The 25,192-nt window shown below is 42.5% G+C and overlaps 1 protein-coding gene and 1 pseudogene across 1 annotated transcript in view; one reads left to right on the top strand and one right to left on the bottom strand.

The window, feature by feature from the left end:
• Positions 1-25,192, top strand: part of LOC147109791 (histone-lysine N-methyltransferase PRDM9-like) — a 502,134-nt pseudogene that overhangs the window by 346,659 nt on the left and 130,283 nt on the right.
• Positions 1-25,192, bottom strand: part of LOC147109792 (rap guanine nucleotide exchange factor 2-like) — a 112,469-nt gene that overhangs the window by 27,617 nt on the left and 59,660 nt on the right. The window contains 6 exon segments of the mRNA XM_086003888.1: positions 4,001-4,203; positions 5,823-5,836; positions 7,351-7,478; positions 10,170-10,381; positions 15,823-16,197; positions 17,950-18,190. Coding sequence (XP_085860014.1) covers positions 4,001-4,203; positions 5,823-5,836; positions 7,351-7,478; positions 10,170-10,381; positions 15,823-16,197; positions 17,950-18,190 — 1,173 coding nt within the window.

The raw sequence follows: 25,192 nt of genomic DNA, 5'->3' as shown, positions 1-25,192 counted from the left end.
CAACCAATAATTAGCCTTTAATTGATCTGAGGATGTGACTATTCTAAACACTTCCTCAGAGGATGTGTCTGAGCAGTGGCCTTAAAAGGACGTTGAACACAGTTCCACATAAGAATCTACACATTACAACTGTGTGCCAGACCTTGGACTACCCATAAACAACACCATTGGAAATCAGTAGTTAACTGTTAAAAATCAAATACTGGGCCATATATTTCACTGTCTGGCACTTTTGTGAAGCCACCATAATATGTGTCAACCACCTCCAGGTCTCATGAGCAAATTTTACTGAATTAATGAGTGCAGCAATAGAATTTATTAACTATACTGATTTGTACTGTTTTCAAGATACACATATTCTGGTAGATGCTAATGGTTTAAAGGAAATAGAGCTTTAAAGTGCTATTTGTGTCCAAATGCTATGGGGCATTATTTTTCAGTCACATCAATGGAAATGTGAACTAGAGGCCTGCAAATTATTGACACAAGAAAAACTTTACCAAGGGCCATTTTTTCCAACTTAGTCCCAATACAGCATTTCTGTTATTTTCAAGTCTGGTTATAACCTTTTCATGAAATAAAGATTCCATTGCAAACATTCGCTGTGCCTATTTGTTCCATGGAAGTAAGCATTCTGCCTTTTTGTGTGTACTATTCAGCCTTTATATAACAATTTACTGAAAAAATGAATCATGCTTTATTTACAATATAAAATCTCTTTTATGGTTCTCCAAACTGCCAATCCAGTTGGCTCGAGAATTAATGTGGATGTGTATTGCTAATCCAAGTAACTCATTTTTTTCTCCTCTTTGCAAGTCACATTTTATGGATACAGATGAAACACGTTTTCATTTTACTGCATAATCCCATTTGAAATATTGACTGCACTTCTCCATGATTTAAGACATCTGTTACCCGATCCCTTAGGTTTACAGCTTGCCAATTGAAACACCATCAGCAATGTATAATATACTCAAATGTGTTTCTATTAATTTTTTATATAAATTCCATGGCTGAAACAAAATTCCACATAATTAATGCAGCTACAGTACAAGACAGTCAATGAATCTGCTCTGTAAGCATTATCTTAACCATTTAACTATCAAATAATCCAGAAATTGAGATTTTAAACATGCACTTTTGGCAGTATAGCATCTACAATTACAATATAACCTGTCTCTATATTACTTGTTAATTGTAATACTTACAAAAAAATAAAATAATTAACAAAAGGGTTAGTGTAACCATATTCAGAGCCCATGAAGATAATTACATTAGATAGTTTCTACCCTTGTCATTATATTGGTCCTCACCAATTTGGAAAAGTATCACTCTCAGGACCTTTCGAAAAGAAAAACTTTAAAGGATTTCTCATTAACACATTTTTGCATATTTCAAATCTATCTGTAGGTATTATGGACATTTTGTTGAAATAGTCAAGGGATCTGACTTGGAGTTGTTGAACCTGCACATGTAAATGAGATTATCGCAGCCTCATTAATGATCAATGCTCACAAGAAGATAAAACATGGAACAAGGAAAGGTAATACGTCCCATTTCGCCCATTCCTTTCTAAAACCATGTCAAATCTGCACTACTGTGGACTCAACCCAACCCATGCAACTCCCCAAAGGAATGTCCTGCAAAGTTTCATCCAAAGGTAAAGAGAAAAACACCAGAACACCGATGTAATCTTACATCCGATGCTATACACTATGGGCAGGATTTTCATTGGGCCGTGGAGGCGGGATTGGAGGCGTATGGGGGGGGGGGTTAAATTGCAAAAACTGGCGTGCGGGCCAAACCCGCCTCCAAGCAATTTTCATTAATTCGTGTCTAATGGTCAAGTCTCCGTCCCGCCTCCAAGATGCGGGATAGGCCATTAAGGCCCTTACCAAGCACTAAATTGCCTCTATAATGCCATTTTGAAAGGCCTTTGCAATTTTAACCTTTTTCCCACGTGAAACACGCCTGTTCTGAAACACGACGGTGAAAGCTGGTGGGAGCACAATTGGATTGCTGACTATCAGCTGCAGCTCAACCATTTAAGTGGAGATTTGATCAGCCATCATTTGCAGGTGGCAGGACTTTGTAATCTCAGGTCTGGGGGAACTTTTAGAAGGCATAACCACAGCTGTGGAAGTTTGGAGCCTGACACCCATCTCCAGTGTGACCTCCTGGGAAACCCCTCTCACCACCTTCACTGAGCGCTTCCTCAACTGAGGCATATACCAGAAGCATGGGAGCCATTTATTTCCTTCCCTTCTGGACATTAGATGAGGACGAAGACCAGCCGCAGCACCAGCAGAACCAGGAACAACAGCAGCACCAACAGCAGCAGCAACAACAGGAGCGCCAAGCTTCTGCTCACCCACCTGAAGATGCACAGGCCAGAAGGGGCCAGCGCATGGAAGCCTGTCGGCGCAGGAGATACTACCCAAACAGGGTCTACAGACACAGGGTCAGCCATCTCAACATGTCTGAGCAGCAGTGCCAAAGGCGGCTCCGACTTTCACGAGAGGTAGTGGGTGACATCTGTGCAATGCTGCAAAAAGACCTGCAGGCCAGAGGACCAAGTGGACAACCCTTAGCAGTGGCCGTCAAAGTCACCACCGCACTCAACTTTTTTGCCTCAGGCTCATTCCAGGGATCAGCAGCAGACATCAGCGGCATCTCCCAGGCGGCCGCACACACTTGCATCACGCAGGTAACCGATGCCCTCTTTGCCATCGCACACAATCACATCCATTTCACCAATGATCAAGCAAGTGTCACGGCACGTGCGGTTGGAATAGCTCATCTGGCAGGCTTTCCAAGGGTGCAGGGCGTCGTTGACTGCACACATGTGGCCCTTAAGGCACCCCATCGCAATCCAGATATTTTTGTCAATCGCAAGGGCTTCCACTGATTTAAAGTTGCTCGGAGTTGGGAACCAGGCGGTGGGGTCCCGCCCGCCAGTTTTCGCGATTTTAACCCCCCCCCCCAATGCCTCCAATCACGCCTCCAGGCCGCATTGAAAATCCAGCCCTGCGTGTCTCAGTGAGGATTCTTCAATCTGATTGGTTGAATAGCCTTGCTGTTACTTGACCTGCTCACAGACGCCACAGATCCCCTGTAGTGGGCGGTGCTCTGGAAAAAATGTCGCATTAGAGCAAATCTGCAATCTAAAGCTGGTCAAAACTCTGTGGGCAGATGTCAGCAAGGTGAACGGCAAGTGCTGTTCCTTCGCCGCTGATTGCAAAATCCGAGTCCTCATCATGCTTTTTATAGGAAGATACTGCTTTATCATATCTCTTAAAATCGTCCAAAAAACATTTTTTTGGTTTTACTTCAAAATTGGTCCCCATGGGAATACTTCTCATTAATACCATAAATAAGAATTAAATATTTAACATAGTATGTTTTTAATTAAGTGTTGGTTTATTGCAGTCTTTCTAGTGTTTAAACTGTAATATCCGTGCATATTTCAGTGCTAAATACTTAAACCAGTTCACCCAAGGTGATTGTCATTTCACTGGACCTGCAAATTGAACAGCAATGACAGCAGCTTCAACCTGCTGAATGGGATTGGCACATTAGTCGTGAATCGGGAGCACTCAATTGATACTTAAAGGTTGAAGTTTTAAGTAAACATTCAGGCATTATTTTTAGTTAAAACACTGCATGTGAAGGAATGTTATAGATTGCTCCAGATGTTCTATCACAAAAAGAATTTAAAATCCGAACTTCATAATGGATTATCTCATTTTAATTATACAGAAGAACCATATTATAAATTATTTCTTTTGTAACAAAACATCATATTTAAAGTCAAGACTACTAGTATTTTAATAAACCATTTCAAAATTGTTATTTATTGTTTTTCACAACTGGAAGGAAATTGAATGTTTCCTTTAACCCACAGCCTAATGAAATCTGAACTACTGGTTGCTTCATTTGTTGATACAATGCAAATTAATTAATGTTTTCTCAAAGAATATAAAAAGGTTCCGTGACTTACATCTTTTAGTACTTGGCTCACACTGCAGTGACAAGGCCTGCAGGCTTTCTTCATCCATGTCAAGGTTAAGGTTTGCAAGGTACTGTTTTACTTTCCGAGCCATCTTTGCATCTTCGTAGAGTTCCTTTGCATTGAGAAACAAGCTGCGACGTACCCGTTTCTCGTCTAGCATTGCAGCATTTGTATTGCCGTAGCTCAACAACCTGCTGCAGGGGAAAGAGAGATGCCGCTGGTTTCAGCATGGAAGGTCAATGACTGGGACATGCAAAAGTCAGATTGAGGTCAGTCTTGTTCAAGCTCAAAATAACACTGCCTCATTCCAGTAAGTCAGACAGACAAAAATGAAGGAAACGGAATGAAGAGTGAAAGGGAAATAAAAACCAGCAACTACTCTGCAGATAGCCCTATCCTGCTTCAACTTGGCAATCAAACTTTACAGCACTATAAGCATCTCTGCCCACTGGTTTAAAAGAAGCTACTACTCCGGCAGAACAGTTGGAGCAGGAGTTGAAGCTCATGCAGGGCTGATGTTAAATAGCAGTTATAATAAATCCTGACAATATTAAAAACAAAATTAACTCAATATTTCTCTACACCACTTTATGATCAGAAGGAAGGTACAATTTAAGCAGCCAATCTCTTCCACTCACAAAGAATGGAACTTTTCCCTCTAGATAAACAGATACTGGGACTGCAGTCCATCAGCAGCTTAGCCCAAAAATCACTGAATGCTGAGACTTCAAAAATCACTCCCACCATCTGAGCTACCAGGATGCCAATAAATACAGATAAATATTTAGAATAAAACTTTTCCACTACAGTGGAAGTATTTAACAAATTATGTATAAATATGTGGTTATTTTCCCTGTAAAAGTAAATTAAGTTAAAAAAATAAAATCCAATTTTCCATTTATAAGTACCTAAAGTTTATTAAAATGTATCTCTATCAACTACTGTCAAGGGAGATACAAACCCAACATTAAGCTGAACCACTGATGAAACCAGAAGTCAAACTCAATCCCTAATGCTGTAGGAAAGGGGAAGTATATTGTAATTATAATACTTAATTGTCCACATAATTATGACTGTCAATTTTTTTAAATGTCTATCTTTAAAAAGACTTTTTAAACAGTTACTGTTTTTCAGGGCTAAAAATCTGACAATTTATCATATATATTGGCCCAGAAATTCGGGTCCCCACGGGTGAGTACGCGCTGGGTACTCACGCGTAGGCCCAACGGCAGTGCCAGTTTCGTGCATGCACAGCGCATGCGTGGGAAACCAGAACTTCCGTTCCCTTAACTGAAGGGGTTCAGAGGTCAAACACGTGCGCCGGAGAGGCAGCGCGTGCGCATGGAACTTTCGGGGGTTTTTTCAGGTTTTTCCGGGAGTCTAAGGGCTAAAAATTCAGTTTGGGGCGCCAAGCTCGCCTGGGCGCCGGAATTACCACTGCGCGCGGAGCCACTTGCGCCATCGGGATATTCAGTTTCTGCGCCCCAAATGGAAGCCGGCCGCTAAACGAGGCTTCCCGCGCCCCGCTTGGGGCGCTGAAACTGAATATCGGCGCGCAAAGTGCCGCAGCGCCACCCGCTGCGGCACGGCACGCAGCGATACTGCAGGCCTTCCTCCCACTGTTAAGGGGGAGGTGGCTGCAACAGCGCGATCCCCGCTCGCGAGTGCCGGCAAATGAGCCCGGCACCAAGGAGAAGTGCCGGGCTCTCGGGAAACAGCCGGCAATGCCGCGGGTGGGGGGGCGTGTAGGAGGCCGGGGACGGAGGTGCGGGCAGGCGGCCGCCGAAAAAGCGGCCGGCCGCACCTCCACCCTAACTCGCTCCACTACCGCCACAGGTTGGTTCCTGTGTACCGGTCGCTATTTGCGGCCGGCGCGGAAGAGGCGGGCGCGACCTAATATGGCGTTCGGGGCTGTAGCGGGGCGCTGCGCACACCGATGACGTCATCGGTGACGGCGCAGCGCTACAGGCTAACGCCGCCATTAGCGCCCCGCTAAATATCGCGGTGGTTGTGGCCAGTGGCGCTAAAGCCTCTGAGTGGCCTCTTTGGGCGCAAACTGGAGGCGCAAGCAACTGAATTTCTAGGCCTAAGTCTCCAGCAGTTACACTTTTAAAAAGCAGGCGCAAGGCCTGCTTTTAACAAGGTAAGTGGTGAATTAATGAAAATTAAAACATTTTTTCCACAGGTTTATTATTTTTAAATACTTTAAAGAAAGGTAAGTTTATTTTTAGCCCCATTAGAAACTGTAATTAATTTTCAAAAATTTAAAATATTGTTTAAAATAGTTATTTTATGTAATTTATAGTGATTTTTAAAATGTGATTAAAAAAAAAATTATTTGAAGTTTAATTATGTTTTGGGGGCTTATAGTATTTATACTTTTGACAGCTCTTCCTGTCAAATTTATGAATGGGCATTCCCTGCTACCATTGGTTCTCCATGGCCCACGTGATCCCAGGGGATGCATCGAACTAACTGCACCCCTGGGTTACGCAAGCACTGCGCGCCGGCAGTTGGAGGAGGCCCAGGATCGGAATCTAATTTTTTTTGAAAACGGTGCACATGCTAGCTTGCTGCATGCAAGTCCTTGCTGATACACATGTATGTACTTTACCACGATCTTTTTTTAAAGAGAGTTCCAAGAGGAACTAGTAAAATGAGTGCAAGGACGCTATGGGAGGGCTTTTGTTATTCAAGTTACTACAGCTGTTCTTTGGTCAGTACTTTCAATTTCTCACCATCATGGGTTTACAAACTTGAACTGATTTAATACTTTTGATTTTGGAAAATCAAAACAGTGCATATGCAAAATACGGGACTGTACACAATTTTGTCAGTTATAGTAACAAATAGGAGCTATTTGATGCATTCATTTAGCTCCTGTTCAATAGTATAAAATATAAGACACTTCTGAATTGTCGTCTACAGACTGCTAATGTAAGACCTGCATTGCACTGCAGGAGAAAGAGACATTTCAAAAAAATGTGAAACACTGTACACCTGGATGAAACACCAAAAACATACAGTGCCAAAATAACTATGATTAAATAACTGTAATATAATTACACTTCTTTTTTTGCTGATTATGCAATTCTTAGCACTTAGGTATCAGGCAGGTTACTTCAATGGAAAGCAAGGTGTTTGTGTCCTCAGAGCACCAATGCTGCTGTGTTTTCTGGATTGAAACAATCTGAATTGTGCTTATTCTTTTAAGAACAAAAAGCAATTTTATCCACATCCAGCCTTTCTGAGGAGGTATTTAATTCTGTACAATGAATAATTTTCATTGGCTCAGTTTACATCACTATGGATTCCATTATTCTGTGAACAGATAGCACTAACCTTGTTCTGAACATAAAAGCAGGATTGATATTAACTGAAGCCATACAGCCAACATTACGGATTTCTTTAGCAATCATCCGTAGCTTTTCAAAATTCACCAAACCTTCCACTTTGGAGTCATTCCCTAAGGGAAGAAAAAATAAAATGATTCCTGACGAGGACAGCTAAACAGATTTCAATTTTACACATTAAAATGTCTATTTAACATCCAGAGAACCCCATGCGAAGGACTGAGACCCCATCAAGGTTGAAAAGGTAAATCAGGAAGTAGGGAATGGATGACAGCAAGCTTGAGTTTTAAATGTCTGAAAATTGTCGGAGGAAGGAAAGACTGAGTGAAATAAGGAATTCCAAAGTTTTATAACAGTGAAGGAATGAGTCAGAGTATGAGGCTGCATGATGAGTATTGCTTTCAATAATAGGGATGTTGGTAGGAGGACGGCACCGACCGTAAATCAGGATAGAGCTATTAATGGTTAGCAGCTATGCTAACGTAGACGTTGCAAATTAATTAGTGAAAATGGAAGGTTAAAGGGAAATCACACCGTAATTATAAATACATGGCATTCTGAAAGATTAGACTGTGTAGTGAGACCTATGATTTTCCTGTGTTTTACTTTCTTAAGCTCAATTTCTTTCCCAGGATTTTACATCATCCAAATGCCTGCAAACACTATAAAAATGTAAAGTTAAAAAATAGTTTTGATAGTGGATTTGGTAGCAGCATGGACCAGCATAGAGTCATTTCAGCTAAGGAACCTCGGTCTGAGCTCAGCCGAGACTGACGGGATGAAAGCTTTCTTCAACTTTATAACATTCTTATGTAAAATGAGCTTTAGCAACCTCAACTCAACAAAGCTCAGTCTGAAGGGACATAAGGATGTTTGGTGAGAATGCTGGAAAAAATGTATGAAGTGCAGTCGAAAGTTCTCTTCAAAGATTTGAGTTAACCAAAAAATAGAGGAAGCTTTACTGTGCAGTTGAATGTGGTGCATCTAATGTGGGATTAATTGATGCTGAGACGATACACAAAGCAGGAAAGAAGCCATTTCCCAGCACTAACATCCCTTGCCTTGCTGAATGCAAAGATTAACCAATTCTACTTTCAAGTCATGATTTTCATGTGTTTTGCACCCAGCTCAGAATGGTAGAAGTGAATGTCACTGAGGACAGAAAGCTTTGTTGGGCTCACTTCCATTTCTACTATTCATGCATTTCAAAAGCAGGGCATCATAAATAAACATAAGAAACTAATGGGTTTGTAACCTCCAGAGCTCAGTTCTATCATCACCTCTCAACTAGGCGGCCCAGGGATGTTGACCTAGTTTTTTTTAAAAACTAGGCCCAATGGCGTGCAGTTTCCAGTACCATCAGCATTTCTCAGCTTGACAAATAAAAGTCACCTTAACAGTCATTGATCTTTCAGTCTATATTTCGGTATTCTTTGAAAGTTAACTGTTATAAAGGATAAAGAACAATACAGAAATCTTTTGGGGGGTTTGTGAGTCTGCTGCTAGGAGACCAGCAGAATCTACCAGAAAACAAAGACCACGATGGTGGCTGGAAGCACCAGTGCCTGTCCATCCTGGGGGGAGGGGTTACCCAAGCACCCGACTGCAGCCATATGCTGTGTTAGGAGGCTGATCACTTACTTAAAAAAATAAGAATTTGTGGCATTTTCTTCTGTGGAGTGCAGAGTGTCCAGGCCTTGTTAGGGGCAAAACCTTCCTTCACACTTACCAGGCAATTGACTGCAATGGGACAAAGCCAGGGGCAGGGATTCCTACACCGGCAGTACCTACACCTTTGGCTCAGTTGGGATCCGGTGCATCTGTGGAGAGTTGTACGCCCAGTGAGGTGAGGAGTACTGGCTTCCACATCGGTGGATGTGGGCCCCATCAGTCGGGTTCAGGCCAGGGTAGTGGCCTGGAACCCCTTCACCCAATAGAAGAAAGATCCTCAAATTCTTCTTATTTTCAGTCCCCATATCACAGACTGTTATTGATAAATTCCAAGTCATATCGTGACTACATAATTTCCTCATACTTGAAGAGTGATGGGCTTGCACAAGCTCAATGACAAGAGTAAAACTTTGTTTTCAATATTTCCCTTCTTTAGCATTCCGATGTATACAAGATACAATATACACAAGTGTACCTTTATTGGGAAACAAATAAATTGACCTGTGGTGACATAGCTTCATCTAGTGGAGAATAGGATATAACTAGAAATGATCACAACACAGTAATTTAATTGAGTGGTTCAGATAAATTCATAAAGCTCGAGTTATTTATATTAGTCACCTAAGGCCCGAGATGAAATTGGAATTACTGCTGAACACGCAATAGCGTGGCATAAATAGGGGTCAGTGCAACAGTCATGGCGGTCCTCGCCTCACTGCAGCTACCGGGAGTCCTGAGGCCTGGGATTCCCGGCCAACCACAGTCAAACCTACACACCAGCTTAAATCATGAGGCTTCCAGACCTCATTATCATAGTTAAAGTGCCAAACCGCCTCCTGGCAGTGGGTTGACTGCCCGTGACCCCTCAGTTAAACCCAGAAGTGGGCGGGTCGGAGGCGGGTTGGGGTCAGGATTTAGACTTTTAACACTTTAACTTCCCCCTCGCCCCAAGTTTTTTCAGGTTAAAATTCCCCACAAAGTAATTAAATGGTAATGCAAGATGTGCTACCGTAACAAGATAATTGACAAATCATGAGCATGGTGTGAAAAAAGTACTGATATTTAAAGTAGAGAAAACTGCAAAAATGAAACCACAGTCACAATTTTTTTTTTTTTTTTTTAAATAGAGCTACCTTCATGCAGGAATGTCAGATATTTCTTGATCATAGGGAAGAGAGGAATAATGGGAGACTGCAGGTTCTGGTTATTGAGAACATTGCAGTATTCAGCCATATTTCTGGAAGGGTCCAAGAAATCCTGAAGATCCTGAAATAACTTCTCATATTTGCGTGGAAGTTTTTCCCAAGTATTCCGCAGTCGTGCCACTGGTGCAAGTTGTAGACCACTAGGTTTTGAGAGAAGACAAAACAAAATTACAATATGTATTACTTACAACAAAATCTAAACAGGTCTTTTAAGAAGTAAACCGCCAACTTAACTTGAAATTCAGCCACCTTTAAAATTTTTTATTAAACCGCAATGTTTCAATCTCTAAAACACTAGACAGAAATGATGTGTGTCCCCTTTTTTATATGAACCATTGAATGTTTGCCATTATGGGTTGAAATGAAGATTGTGGGTAGGTTTCAATTCACAATATCAGTAGCCAAAACCATTCAGCAAGGGTGCAGCACACATTTAGCAACATAACCGGTGAACACGTCCTGCAGAAACATTTCTCATTTGTAAACACAGCATCTTTATAAGACAATAAGATCCACAGCACAACTTAGACCATTAGAATTTCATATTTTCCACGATCGATTCAAATAAACTTTACATTTTTCTGAGTTTAAAGCAGAAATATATTCTCTGTTTGTATTATTCAGCTCTAGCTTTAATATTGCTAACAATGAACAGAAAAAATGTAACAATCGCTACACCCCACTTTCCATTTCCACCTCGAATTCATTGCGAAAGTCAGTAATGCTGGTTAATGAGGAGTCCTTGGCTCACTGTCATTTTCAGCAAGCACTGGGGATTGCCAGTGTAGGGGGTGGCGTGCGCCCAGTCAGCTTCACCTCGGACTGCCTTGGAGCGGTTCGAATCGCTCCCACACCCCTGGGTTCCAGACACCGGACTTAGGTACAGGCGGCGATACAGAAAATCGAGTAGACAAGTGGTTTGGTGCAAGAAAACCAGAATTTTATTAAAAGCAGAATAAAACAATCTTATGAAAATTACTGGTATGAAATACAGGCATAAACAATTACACTTATATGGGAATGGGGAACACACGGCACATCGAGGGAAAACAACTACATTAACAATCCCCTTATCCTTACCCCACCCCCTATACCTAACTAGATTAAGCTATGAGGGGCCAGGAATTCATGCTCACCAATCCAAAACCTGTTGCTTTAAATGGGTTGATTTTGAGGTCCGCTCTTGCTGTCCTTTGGGGTATCCCGTCACCACGTGGTCTCAGGGCGCGGCGCTGAAGTTGTTGATGCGTAGCACCCTCCTTTTTCCTCAGCTACCGTCGTCGTCGAGTCGCGATGGGTCTTCTTCTTCCCTGGGCGGCCGTCAGCGGTAACGTTGCGGTTGGGGGTCGGTCAGCGGTTTTTACCGTCTAGATGATTTCACTACCCATGCTTAAAATACCAGCTTATTCATAAAACTGGGCTCTTACACTGGGTTTTTTACTGTCCATACACACAATACCAACTTATTCACCAAACGCCAGCTTATAACTAGGCGTTTGTCCCCCAATGCGTCTTTCCGCTGCCCTTCTCTGCCTTTACCGGTTCACCTTCTTCTTCATCTCGTCTCGTCTGCCCGTTTGTGGCCTGTGTGTTCTGTGCGATTTCGAATCGGATTTTGTTCTCCCACGTTTGGCCCCGGTGTAATGGGCGTCCTTGGTTGTTGAGCAGCGCGGGGAGCGAGAAGAGAGCCCGCCATGAGGCCAGGGTACGAGAAGGAGCGGCAGCAGGCCAAAAGCCAAACGATAAGAGGGCAGAGCAAGAGAGCGATCACCACTGATGGGCCTACAATTATACCCGTTCTTCAACTCCTTATCTGCGCGCCAAATCAGGTCAGTCCTTTTGTCTAACTTTTGGCGGGCTTGTTTAAATGATTACAGCCATTTATTTTAACGACTACTGGAGCAGTTGTCTCCAGGTCTAATGGCCCCGATGTCCTGGTTGTTTGTCATGGATGAAGCTTAATTGTCCCCATCCTGACTTGATGGCTACTGTGAGCTGTTACTGATTAAATATGCAGAAACCTAATGGCCTCGATTCTAGGCCCATTCTAGCTTGATCTATTTCAAGGCGAATGAATGCATATTCTGTGTATACTTTAGCTGTCTGGCTCCAGAGTGTCCTTTTCACAGATTCCTGCATTTTAAGTTTCGTTTCGGGGCCTGCCTGTCTGCAGGGCCTTGCTTTCAAAAATCCTGTCGGTTTTGGTCACGAGGTTACAGAAGCCATTTTGGGGACCCTGTTTTTAATAACTTGTCCAAACAGGGTCCCTTGATCCATAATTTTGGGGGAATGTGGGAATTTTGAGAACCCTACACAGGAGACTTCCTTTGCTGGTCTAACCCACTTATCCTTTGCCCCTACAATATTCTAGCACTGGGACTACAATTTACAAACTTTTTTCTTGCAACTGAAACTAGTTACATAATCTAAATATTTCAATCATAATAAAAGATATATTCCAAGCAAATATTTTAACTTATGTCAGAGATTTACTATTTATATAACTCTTTAAAATTTTGTACACTAAACATCCTTAAGTAGGGTTGCAATCTTTGCACAACATGCACTTGAACAACTTTTAGTGTTAACAATAAATCTTGTTTTTTTTAATGTTTTTCAGCTTTTGTTACTTTTCAATACAATTTTGAAACTTATAAAAAGGCGTAACATTTCACATTTGAAAATGCTCTATTTAACACTAATTCCCTTTTCTTACAATAGTAAAAGCAAAGGATACATTTGTGTCCCTCCATTTAGAAGCTCATCATTGCCATTATTCCATTTCCAATAGAAAGAAACACATTTGCCGAATCAAGCTTTACTACAGCTTTGTAAGTGAAGAATTACAACTCCTTCAGATTACTCTAGTAAGTCATCATTTGAAGGAAAATATGATGCTCATCAAGTCAAGCTTCACATTAGAGTCATTTGGAAAGGATAGTGATGCATTTAAATTTTTGTCAACAGAGTAATTTCAAACCAATATAGGACTGCTATTAAAGTCTACAGTACCGCAACGTCTTTCCATCTTCTGTGATATTTCCACTAACATATGATTCGTTTTTTTTAATACAACACACAGAATAACGATAGATTTCGGTTGCAACTTCTACATAATACAATTTTGATGAAAATTCATTTTTATGCAAGTGCTCCCAGCACTGTGTTGTGGTTCAAGGATCCCAGCGTGGCAAAGTGAACTACAAAAGAAGGTATTTTAAATTTACAGCTCTCTCTGCAGGCTTCTCCTACATATGTGTAGAGGTAGATGTTGATGCTGCTGCCTGACCTGCTGAGTATTTCCAACATTTTCTGTTTTTACTTCAGATTTCCAGCACCCGCAGTGCTTTGCTTTTGTGTTGTGGTAGCAGGTAGTAGATGTTTAATTTCAGCCTGAGTCATATATCAAGCATGGCTCAGTTTCCATTTGCTACCTCTCTCGCCATCATTTTTACATTCTCCCTAATCCCCTTCTGCTCTTGTTTCCATCCTTATAGTTGTATTAGTTGGTTCTTTACTGGGCCAACTGCACCATTCCACTGTCCTTTCATAATCTGCTGCCCATTAAATTCAATAAAGCCTTGCAAGGTTTACAAATTATCACACAAAGTACCTGGTGAAATTGAAAATAAACATTCATACATGCCAGTAAAACACGAAAAAGGGCTTTAGAGAAAAATGTTAGTGCTCTGAATACGGTACAAAGAGGCCTTGTGCTCCAGCTCAACACCCACCTCATTAAGTGCTACTTTGAGACTGTTACAGTTTTCAGTTCAAGCCAATGAAGCCTTCGCTCAGTTTTATACCCTGGGATGTTTTTCTATATTAAAGCTGCTATATAAATGCAAGTTGTTGTGCTGTTGCTGTTGAACTTGTCTCCAAAGTACCTATTGCCAGACACCTCACCATATTTCAACCATCTTAAGCTTCTCTGTTGACAGATATTGCAATGCCACATGGCTGAATACTTAAGCCTAGAAATTGCAGGTGTTAGCGCTGGCCGTTAAGACCTGTTTTGTTGAAAAAATTGGCGGCCACCCCACTTCTGGCGGATCCCACGGCGGATGCCATTTTCAGCAGGTCAGCAGCACTGCCGTTGCCTGTGCTCAGGCAAGTATTTTAATTAGCGGAACTGTGACGTCAATTGCCGTGCAACACTGAATTGACGCACGCTATTCATTTTGGAGCTTGCCACTCTTCTTACAGCCCTCTCCAAAGCACGCCAGTGTGTGAAGACGTTGACAGCGAGTAGAGGCGGGAGAAAGCGGCTGTGTGCTACAATCCACACAGTAAACAGCTGCTGCTGGATAACTGTTAACTATGCAGCGCTATTGGAGTGAAAATTGCTTCCAATGAGATGCATCAAATCTCCCCCCATGTCAGTCAAACAGTATCGGAGATAAATACTTTTAAAATAAACTCTACTGTACTACAATTGTAATAATATCAAGAAAAATCAAAGCTGCATTTCCTTAAATTTTAAACATTGGGTTTTTCTAGTGTAGGAACTGATAAAATGAGATGCAAAGTTTGGAAGTCTGCTTTTAAAAAGCTTGACAGCATATTCTCACCAAGAGTTTCTCAAAAGTCTGCTGTTGTTAAAAATTTAATTGAACTCTCTTCTGCACTATTTACACCAGTAAACTCCTGACCAAGAGTTCATGTTCCCCATTTTAAAATTTATTTCCATTGATGCCTCATGCAACGATTTAAGGACATCTGTATCACAGTCTTTATGTGGTGTTTCCAGTCACGGTCACTCCAGATCTGAGCCTGTGCTATAAGACCCACTCACCAGGGAGTGAATCACCTATGTGGTATGCAGGCTAGTGCATTGTCACTGCTAGCTGCAAGCTGGTGCATCACCATCCCTCTCCAGCACCATCAGCAGACTCGATAGCAAAACCCAGGAGCAGTCAAAACCCCGCACCGATCCTTCAGACGCGATCTTCAGCCTCCTGCTGATGTTAGCGCCGGAAAGAGCACGTTGCACAACAACTTCTCCACTCTGCTCATGTCAATTAGCAGGCAGCACCAAAATACCTGTCTGCGTTCTTTCAGCGGGCGGCCATTAGCTTTGGCCTGCGCGGTTACCGGCACGTTTTCGGCCTACTCGAATTTCTAGGCCTTAGTTAACAGCTCTAAACCCAAAGGTAGTTGGGGTAGGGGTACATTTTCGCTGAACTTAATGATAGAGTTGGATTGTGTACTAAAATCGAACATTTATGCTACTTGCATTCTATTTACAGCAAAAGGTGATTAGAAACTTGTACCATTATCAGAGTTTAGTCCTTCCTACAAAGATGTGCGGGTTTGGTTGATTGGCTATGATAAATTGACCCTTAGTGTTAGGGGGACTAAATACGTGGGGTTACGGAGATAGGGTGGGATATGTGTTGGTGTAGGGGTTACGGGGATCGGGTGGGATATGTGTCGGTGCAGGCTCGATGGGCCGAAATGGCCTCTATCTGCACTGTGGGGTATCTGTGATTCTGTTCTGTGAATACAAGAATTAAACGTGATTTAAAAAAAACATTTTTTAGAAGTAAAAGTTTCTCTTACTGGTATATATATTTTTTACCTGATAATTGCAAACATGGAGTTAAAGTTCTTGCAGCGCAGTGCCATCTTGATAAAGTGTTTAATTATCTTCATCCTTTTCAGTTGGTTTGGTTCTCGAAGAATCTCTGTTGCAACCCAAAATGTTTCCTGATTGATAATGTTCTCAAATTTCTTCAGATTGACACATTCAGTTTCTGACTTAAGTTTGAACAAGTCATCCATGTACTCGGTGGGTTCAATGTTACAAAATAGTTCAAAGTTTCTCATGGAGAGCTGGGTGGCAACTTCAATAGTGCTTAGTTGTAGCAGCATGATATGACTCTTCCGGAGCAATTCCTGAGCATCTTTATCTGAGCAGAGTATCCCTGTCTCCATGTTGTTCTTCAGGTAGTACCTTAGGGAGGCAAAAATAATCAACGTTACATTAACTGAAAGGAAAACAATACAGCAACAACACTTTGATCAGACTTATTCCAGGTGTGTAAATCGTTTCTCTTTTCAATTTATTTTATACCAGCGAGCAATTAACTGTCATCCTCCCCGTCCCAACTTTTTTTGCACTGCATTCAGATCAATAGTCGAGCAGAAACAGAACTTCCTATGATGCTCTAACATTCTCACAACTTTTTAGAAATCTCTCACATCACCCACTATGCTATCCTCAAACTGGATTTGCAGCCATACATTTTCTTATGCAACATCGGCAGCAACAGCTTGCCTGATGTCTGCAACCTTCTTCTTGATGATTTGCCAAACTGAGTTTGAATTCCATGAGGGGCAGGCCCTGAAAAAAACATCAAGCAGTAAATGAACTCAGGTGCCTCTATGCACCTCCCAGTGGCCAGCCCCTGAAAAGAGGACTGGGAACATTGGGTTGGGAGCAATCGGAGGGGGAAAAGAACACTTTACAAAATGAGACAAAAAATAATTCACCCAAAGTAGTGACCGATTTGATTCAGAGGTTGACATGCTGTCAGGTGTTCCGCAGGGGTCAGTGCTGGGGCCCCAACTCTTTACAATCTATATTAACGATTTGGAGGGAGGGACCGAGTGCAACATATCCAAGTTTGCCGATGATACAAAGATGGGAGGGAAAGCAGTGAGTGAGGAGGACATAAAAAACCTGCAAAAGGACATAGACAGGCTAAGTGAGTGGGCAGAGATTTGGCAGATGCAATATAATGTTGGAAAGTGTGAGGTTATGCACTTTGGCAGAAAAAATCAAAGAGCAAGTTATTATCTAAATGGAGAGAAACTGCAAAGTGCTACAGTACAAAGGGATCTGGGGGTCCTGGTGCATGAAACACAAAAAGTTAGTATGCAGGTGCAGCAGGTGATCAGGAAGGCCAATGGAATCTTGGCTTTTATTGCGAGGGGGATGGAGTATAAAAACAGGGAAGTCTTGCTGCAGTTATACAGGGTACTGGTGAGGCCACACCTGGAATACTGCGTGCAGTTTTGGTTTCCATATTTAAGAAAAGATATACTTGCTCTCGAGGCGGTTCAGAGAAGGTTCACTCGGTTGATTCCAGAGATGAGGGGGTTGACGTATGAGGAAAGGTTGAGTAGGTTGGGACTCTACTCATTGGAGTTCAGAAGAATGAGAGGCGATCTTATCGAAACATATAAGATTGTGAGGGGGCTTGATCGGGTGGATGCGGTGAAGATGTTTCCACTGATGGGTGAGATTAGAACTAGGGGGCATAATCTAAGAATAAGGGGCTGCCCTTTCAAAACTGAGATGAGGAGAAACTTCTTCACTCAGAGGGTAGTAAATCTATGGAATTTGCTACCCCAGAGAGCTGCGGAAGCTGCAACATTAAATAAATTTAAAATGGAGATCGACAGTTTCCTAGCAGATAAGGGAATTAGGGGTTACGGGGAGAGGGCAGGGAAGTGGACGTGAGTCTAGATTCAGATCAGCCATGATCCTATTGAATGGCGGAGCAGGCCCGAGGGGCCGTATGGCCTACTCCTGCTCCTACTTCTTATGTTCTTATATGCTTGTATGCATTACACCTATAGATAATGCTCTAAATATATCTTCAAACTTGGTGTTTCCCCATCCAAATCCAATGTAAATAAAAGTTTATTTTAATTGGTTTCCTTGCAGGAACATTGATTCTGGCATTTTAGTCATCCTTACCTGCCACTAAGTTGGATTCGGTCGGCGAGCTTTGATAGCTGATCCGGAAGTCGTTTTTGCTTGATAACACCTTCAGGAGTAACGGAGACTTCACATAGCGAGTATGATTCAGGAGCAGCAGTCATTGCAAATTCTCGAAGTGCCTGAATTACCACTTCCTTTGCGGTGGTATCTCTGCTGATCATTATGTAGCGACTTTGTTGGTCTGCCTTGAAAACTCTTAAAACTTGATCTGGTAGCTCTGTTCGAAAAACAAAATAAACTGAATATGTGAGAAGCATAAAGAAAGACCGCTTTATTAAGATTATTATACAAACATGTGCAATCAACGGGCAGGAAAAGACCAGCTGGTTTATCAAGCCTGCCCCACACTATATTATACAACAATATTATTTTCTTTTTGTTCATTAGTACGCAGTTACAAACAGGACAAAGACTACATCAGTTTGTCAGTTAATGGCACAGTGAGGTCATGGGGCTGAATATTCCATTTGAACTCTATTCAGATGCTGATAACCTTCAATAACGAATCCATCATTTAGGTGCTACTTCTATATCTGACTATATTGCTGCAAATAAAACTATGTTGTTATAGACGATTTTTTGTTCGCAACAGAACAATTTATTTTTGTAAACCCATTCTTTACATAAAATTATTTTCTTAAAGATCCCATTTCCAATACATCATGGCCCGGATTTTCCATTAAGACTATCAGCGTTCACCGCTATGATGGAGTAAATCGGACAGCAAGTTCTGGCATCCACACATGCGCAATTAAACGCAGAAATCCAGAAGCTGCTGTCCGATTTGCTCCACTCCTCCACAAGCTTCACTACACCAGTACCTCACAGATAGATTCGGCATTAAAATACATGAAGGGCATGAAGTTTCCGTATGTGCCCACCAGTTACCCACTAAACATGCCAGAAAGAGTCAGGGCCTGTGCATTCAGGTGCAAGTAAAATTTTAACAGCATGATAAATCTTAGTTACTGCTGAACAACCTCTCTGGCACTGAAAACGTACTTTTACAAGTGTAGAGTCTCATTCCATCAGATTTTAGAATTAAAAAAAATTTTTTTTCCCTCTGTCTCTTTTATCTTTCTCTCTCAATCCCATCTCTCTTTCCCTCACTTTGTTTCACTTATAAGAACATAAGAAATAGGAGCAGGAGTAGGCCAATTGGCCCCTCGAGCCTGCTCCGCCATTCAATAAGATCATGGCTGATCTGATCCTAACCGCCAATCCACTATGACAGGACTATCTCCTGAATCTAACAGAATTAGACACACGAAACAGGAGCAGGATCAGGCTACACGGCCCCTGGGCCCGCTCCGCTACCCACAGGGCCATGACCTATCCGAACCTAGACTCATGTCCAAATTCCTGCCCGCTCCCCGTAACCCTTAATTCCCTTTTCTTCTAGGAAACTGTCTATTTCTGTTTTAAATTTATGTAATGATGTAGCTTCGACAGCTTTTTGGGGCAGCATATTCCATGGACCTACCACCCTCTGAGTGAAGTAGTTCCTCCTCATCTCAGTTTTGAAAGAGCAGCCCCTTATTCTAAGACTATGCCCCCTAGTTCTAGTTTCACCCATCATCTGGAACATCCTCCCTGCATCCACCCGATCCAACCCCTTCACAATCTTATATGTTTCAATTAGATCGCCTCTCATTCTTCTGAACTCCAATGAGTAGAGTCCCAATCTACTCAACCTCTCCTCATATGTCCATCCCCTCATCCCCGGGATTAATCGAGTGAACCTTCTTTGTACTGACTCGAGAGCAAGTATGTCCTTTCTTAAGTATGGACACCAAAACTGTATGCAGTATTCCAGGTGCGGTCTCACCAATACCTTGTACAACTGAAGCAATACCTCCCTACTTTTATATTCTATCCCCCTAGCAATGAAAGCCAACATTCCATTGGCCTTCTTAATCACCTGCTGCACCTGCATACTAACCTTTTGAGTTTCGTGCACCAGGACCCCCAGATCCCTTTGTACTTCAGTACTTTCCAGTTTCTTGCCATTAAGATAATAACTTGCTCTACGATTTTTCCTGCCAAAGTGCATAACCTCACACTTTCCAGTATTGTATTCCATCTGCCAAATCTCTGCCCACTTCCTTAGCCTGTCTATGTCCCCTTGCAGGTTTTTTATGTCCTCCTCACTCACTACTTTCCCTCCCATCTTAGTATCATCTGCAAACTTTGATGTGTTACACTCGGTCCCCTCCTCCAAATCGTTCATGTACTTTCTGTACATGATTTTATATTGAATCTTCTCATTTATACTTCCTGGTTTAGTCTGCGTGTCTCGGTGAGGATTCTTCAATCTGATTGGATGAAGAGACACACTGTTGCTTGCTTTACTCACACGCACTACAGATCCCCGCTAGAAGGCACCATATTGAAAAGGATCTCGAGTAACCGTAAGTTGCCACTCAAAAGCCCATGAAAAGTCTGTGGGCAGCTGTAAGTGTAATGAACGGCAAGCACCGTTCCTTCGCTGTTGACCTCAAAATCTGGGCTGTTAAAGTAACCTTTGTTGGTCATCTAAAATTTGGTACTAGACTTTAAAAAAAAAAGCCATATTGTCTATGCTACCTTCCTGCAGTTTTAGCATCATGTACATTCTGGTCTGCATTTAGTAAAACTCATTTTTAATTACTCTGGAGAAATCATCTAATTTTAAGGAGGTAATAGCAATTTTCTCACTAAATTTAAATTTGATATACACTCGTGAAGATGAAGGATAACAAAGCAGAAAAAGTTTGTAAAATAACAAGCAGCAGAGATGAAGTCACATTCAACAACATGTATTTATATAGCACCTTGAACATAGTAAAACGTCCCAAGGCGCTTCTCAGGAGTGTTAAAAATCCAAAACTTGACTTCGAGCCACATAAGGAGATGTTAGGGCAGATAAGGTTAAAGAGGTAGGTTTTAAGGAGCGTCTTCAAGGAGGAAAGAGAGGTAGAGAGGCGGTGAGGTTTAAGGAGGGAATTACAGAACTTAGGGCCTTGACAGCTGAAGGCACGGCCACCAATAGTTGAGCGATTAAAATCAGGGATGCTCAAGGTGCCAGAATTTGAGGAGCGCAGATATCTCGGGGGCTTGCGGGGCTGGAGGAGGTTACAGACATAGGGAGGGGCGAGGCCATGGAGGGATTTGAAAACAAGGATAAGAATTTTAAAATCGAGTTGTTGCTTAACCGGGAGCCAATGTACGTCAGCGAGCACAGGGGTGATGGGTGAACGGGGCTTGGTGCGAGTCAGGATATGGGCAGCAGAGTTTTGGATGACCTCAAGTTTACGGAGGGTAGAACGTGGGAGGCCGGCAAGGAGTGCGTTGGAATAGTCAAGTCTAGAGGTAACAAAGGCATGGATGAGGGTTTCAGTAGCAGGTGAGCTGAGGTGGGGCACAGTTAGGTGACGTTCCGAAGGTGGAAAAAGGTGGTCTTGGTGATGCTGCAGATATGTGGTGGGAAGCTCATGTCGGGGTCATATATGACAACAAGGTTGTGAACTGGTTCTGCCTCAGACAGTTGTCGGGGAGAGGGATGGAGTCAGTGGCTAGGGAACAAAGTTTGTGGCAGGGACTGAATACAATGGCTTCGGTCTTCCCAATATTTAATTGGATGAAATTTTTGCTCATACTGTACTGAATGTCGGAGAAGCGGTCTGACAACTTAGAGACAGTGGAGGGGTGGAGAGAGGTGTTGTTGAGGTAGAGCTGGGTGTCGCCAGCGTACAAGTGGAAACTGAGGTAGTGTTTTCGGATGATGTCATCAAGGGGCAGCATGTAAATGAGAAATAGGAGGGGGTCAAGGATAGATCATTGGGCGACACCAGAGGTAACGGTGCAGGAGCGGGAAGAGAAGCCATTGCAGGTGATTCTCTGGCTACGATTAAATAGATAAGGATGGAACCAGGCGAGTGGAGAGGCGTTGGAGCAGGATGGTGTGGTTAACCTTGTCAAAGGCTGCAGATGGGCAGTGAACGATGAGGAGGGGTAGTTTACCATTGTCACAGTCACATAGGATGTTAGTTGTGACGTTGATAAGAGCCACTCCGGTGTTGTGGCAGGGGTAGAAACCTGATTGGAGAGATTCAAACATGGAGTTCCGTGAAAGATGTGCATGGATTTGGGAGGCGACAACACATTCAAGGACTTTGGAGAGGAAAGGGAGGTTGGAGATGGGGCATAGTTTGCAAGGACGGACGAGTCAAGGGTTGGTTTTCTGAGGGGAGGGGTGATGGCGGCAGATTTGAAGGAGAGGGGGACAGTACCTGAGGAGAGAGAACCGTTAACAATATCAGCTAACATGGGAGCCAGGAAAGGAAGTTGGGTGGTCAGCAGTTCAGTGGGAATAGGGTCGAGGGAGCATTAAGTGGGTCGCATGGACAAGATGAGCTCGGAGAGGGCATGAAGGGAGATCGGAGAGAAACTGGAGAAAGATGTGAGTTCAGGGCTAGTGCAGGGGGGAACCTTAGAGAAAGTTTGGCCCAGTGGGCTAGTGGAAGAGAGGGAAGTGGCAGAGGCAGCTGATCAGATGGTCTCAATCTTAGTGACAAAGAAGTCCATGAGCTCCTCACACTTCTTGTTGGAGGTGAGTGCGGAGGAGACGGGGAGAGGGGTTTAAGAAGATGGTTTGTCGTGGAGAAAAGAAGCCGGGGTTATCTTTGAATTCCAGAATGATCCTGGAATAGTGAGCAGTTTTGGCAGATGAGAGCAGGACCCTTTAGTGCTTTATGTGGTCCGGCCAGATCTGGCGGTGAATTGCTAACCCAATTGTTCGCCATATCTGTTCAAGTTTGCGTCCCTTGGACTTAAGGGAATGGAGATGCAGGCCATGCCAGGGGGAATGGCCAGGATGAGAGAGAGTAATGGTTTTAATGGGGATTAGGGCATCAAAGGTGGTGCTGGGGGTATGGTTGATCAGATCGGTAGCTGCAGAAATGTCATGGTGAATGGAGGACCAAAGACTAGACAGTTGGGATTTTGAAATTGCAGTTGTAAGTGAATTGGGAGAGAGCTTATTCCAGGGGCTGACACAGAAGGAAGTAGGGTTAGGAGGGGAAAGGGGTATGTGGGTGGAGAGCGATACAAGGAAGTGATCAGAGATGGCCTTATCTGTGATTGACACAAATGTGATTGACATTTGCCCTAAGAACGTACGGGCTAATTCCATGATTCCGTACAGACTAATTCCATGATTCAGCACTCCTCACAGGGTGCACATCTTGGGAACTCATGCACTGTGCGCCCGTGATTTCCTGAAATGCACTCACTGTGAGCAATGTTCCCTGTTGGAAGTCTCAGATTATGCAATCATACTTATAATCTCAAGAGTTATTCTTTGAAAAGTATTGAAATATAGTATTCTTGTTACTGTCTCTGTATGTTTTTCATTTTTATTTTTGTCTGCGGGATGGGATAGTGAATAAAATATGGGCAGCTACTTACAGAGAATAAATTTAGTGCCGAACTAATATTGATCGACTTTACTGGCTGAAACTGGAGAACATTACCGTTCAATATACAATACTTCTCAACCAAAATTACAACCTCAATCACTGTAGGCCACGTGCAAAGCACAGCTTCTCTTCTACCAGCTTTCTTCAAAATGCATCTTAAAGCAACCATTTTACTAAGTTAGTATAAGATTTCCATTTACCACTGGGTCTTTCTTTTATCCTTTAAAAAATAATTGTTGAATTAATGCCTAATTCAGAGTAGCAGAGTGCTGTGCAGGAATGTCCATAGGAAACTGGATTGAGCCCACTCAATCCTTTTCACTTGAGACTAACAATGGTGCAAGCAAGACTAAATGTCAGTCATAGGTATAAAAAAACACATCAGCCCAGAAATTCGGCTCTCCACGGGTGAGTTCGCACGGGGTACTCACCCGTAAGCCGAATGGAAGTGCGGGTTTCCTGCATGCATTGCGCATGCGCGGGAAACTGGCACTTCCGATCCTCTGAACGAAGGGGTTCAGAGGTCGAACGCGCGCGCAGGGAAGGCTGCGCGTGCGCTTTGAACTTAGTTTTTTTTTTGCAGGTTTTCACGCGAGGTTAAGCCTGTAGGATTTACACATTTAAAAAGCAGGCGTAAGGCCTGCTTTTTACAAGGTAAGTGGTCAATTAATTAAAATTAAAACATTTTTTCCACAGGTTTATTATTTTTAAATAATTTAAAGCAAGGTAAGTTTATTTTTAGCCCCTTTTTTTACAAAATTATATTTTTCAAAAATTTAAATTATTGTTTAAAATAGTTATTTAATGTAATTTGTAATTTATTGAAAAAGTGTGATTTTTTAAAAATTTATTTTAAGGTTTACTGCTATTTTGAGGCCCATAGTATTCATAAGTTTAGACAGGTCTTCCTGTCAATCTTATGAATGGGCTTTTCCCTCCTCCGATTGGCTGCCCATGGCTCACGTGATCCCAGGGGACGCATCGCACTAACTACGCCCCTGGGACATGCAAGCACAGCGCGCCGGGAGCTGGGCCAAGCCCCGGAGCGGAATTCCACGGGGTCCTACAGCTCAACTGCCGGCGCGCAAGGTAAGTGCAGGTCGGGGACTTGCACCTGTGGGAAGCCCCTGACCCGAATTTCTGGGCCATCACATTCCCTTGAAACCAGTATGTCAAGATGGCAGCAGTGATTATTTAGTAATAGCTAGGGGATGTTTTACAAGTAGTTTTTGAATTTTTCTTACTATACAATCAGCTGTAGTCAACTTTTAAAATGCAATGATGTTTTTTCTTGAGATGATATCACTGCTGTATCTCTAATTATACCTTACAGCTTTTAAATCATGTGTTCGAAAGGGAAATAACTCATGAGCACCACTGGCAGATTCAGTTAAAAAGAAAAACAGTGCATGCTGGAAACCTGAAAGAAAAGTAGAAAATGCAGGTCATCAGAAAGAGAAAGACAGCTCAACGTTCCAAGTCAGACCCTTCATTCGAATTCTCTTTCTTTCTCTGACATTAACTGACCAGATGTGTGCTTGTAACATTTTCTGTTTTTCTCATCAGAAGTCCTTTCATATCAGTAAACATTAACTAATATAGATGCAATATTGTTTGTGTTACTTTTTCATAGTCAAATTTACACTTCATATTCTCAGGGAGGGGTTGCCTAAACATATTGGGGTCAATTTTCCCGCAGGTGCGGGGAATTGTCGGGTTCCCCGAATGTCAGGGTCCCCACACGAATGTAAATGGGTCTG

The sequence above is a fragment of the Somniosus microcephalus genome, chromosome 12, assembly GCF_052327205.1.
Source record: "Somniosus microcephalus isolate GS21.2 chromosome 12, FLI_Smic_1.0, whole genome shotgun sequence".
Classification (NCBI taxonomy): Eukaryota; Metazoa; Chordata; class Chondrichthyes; order Squaliformes; family Somniosidae; genus Somniosus; species Somniosus microcephalus.
The sequence above is the reverse complement of the archived record's forward strand: the minus strand, read 5'-3'. Positions and strand labels throughout refer to the sequence as shown.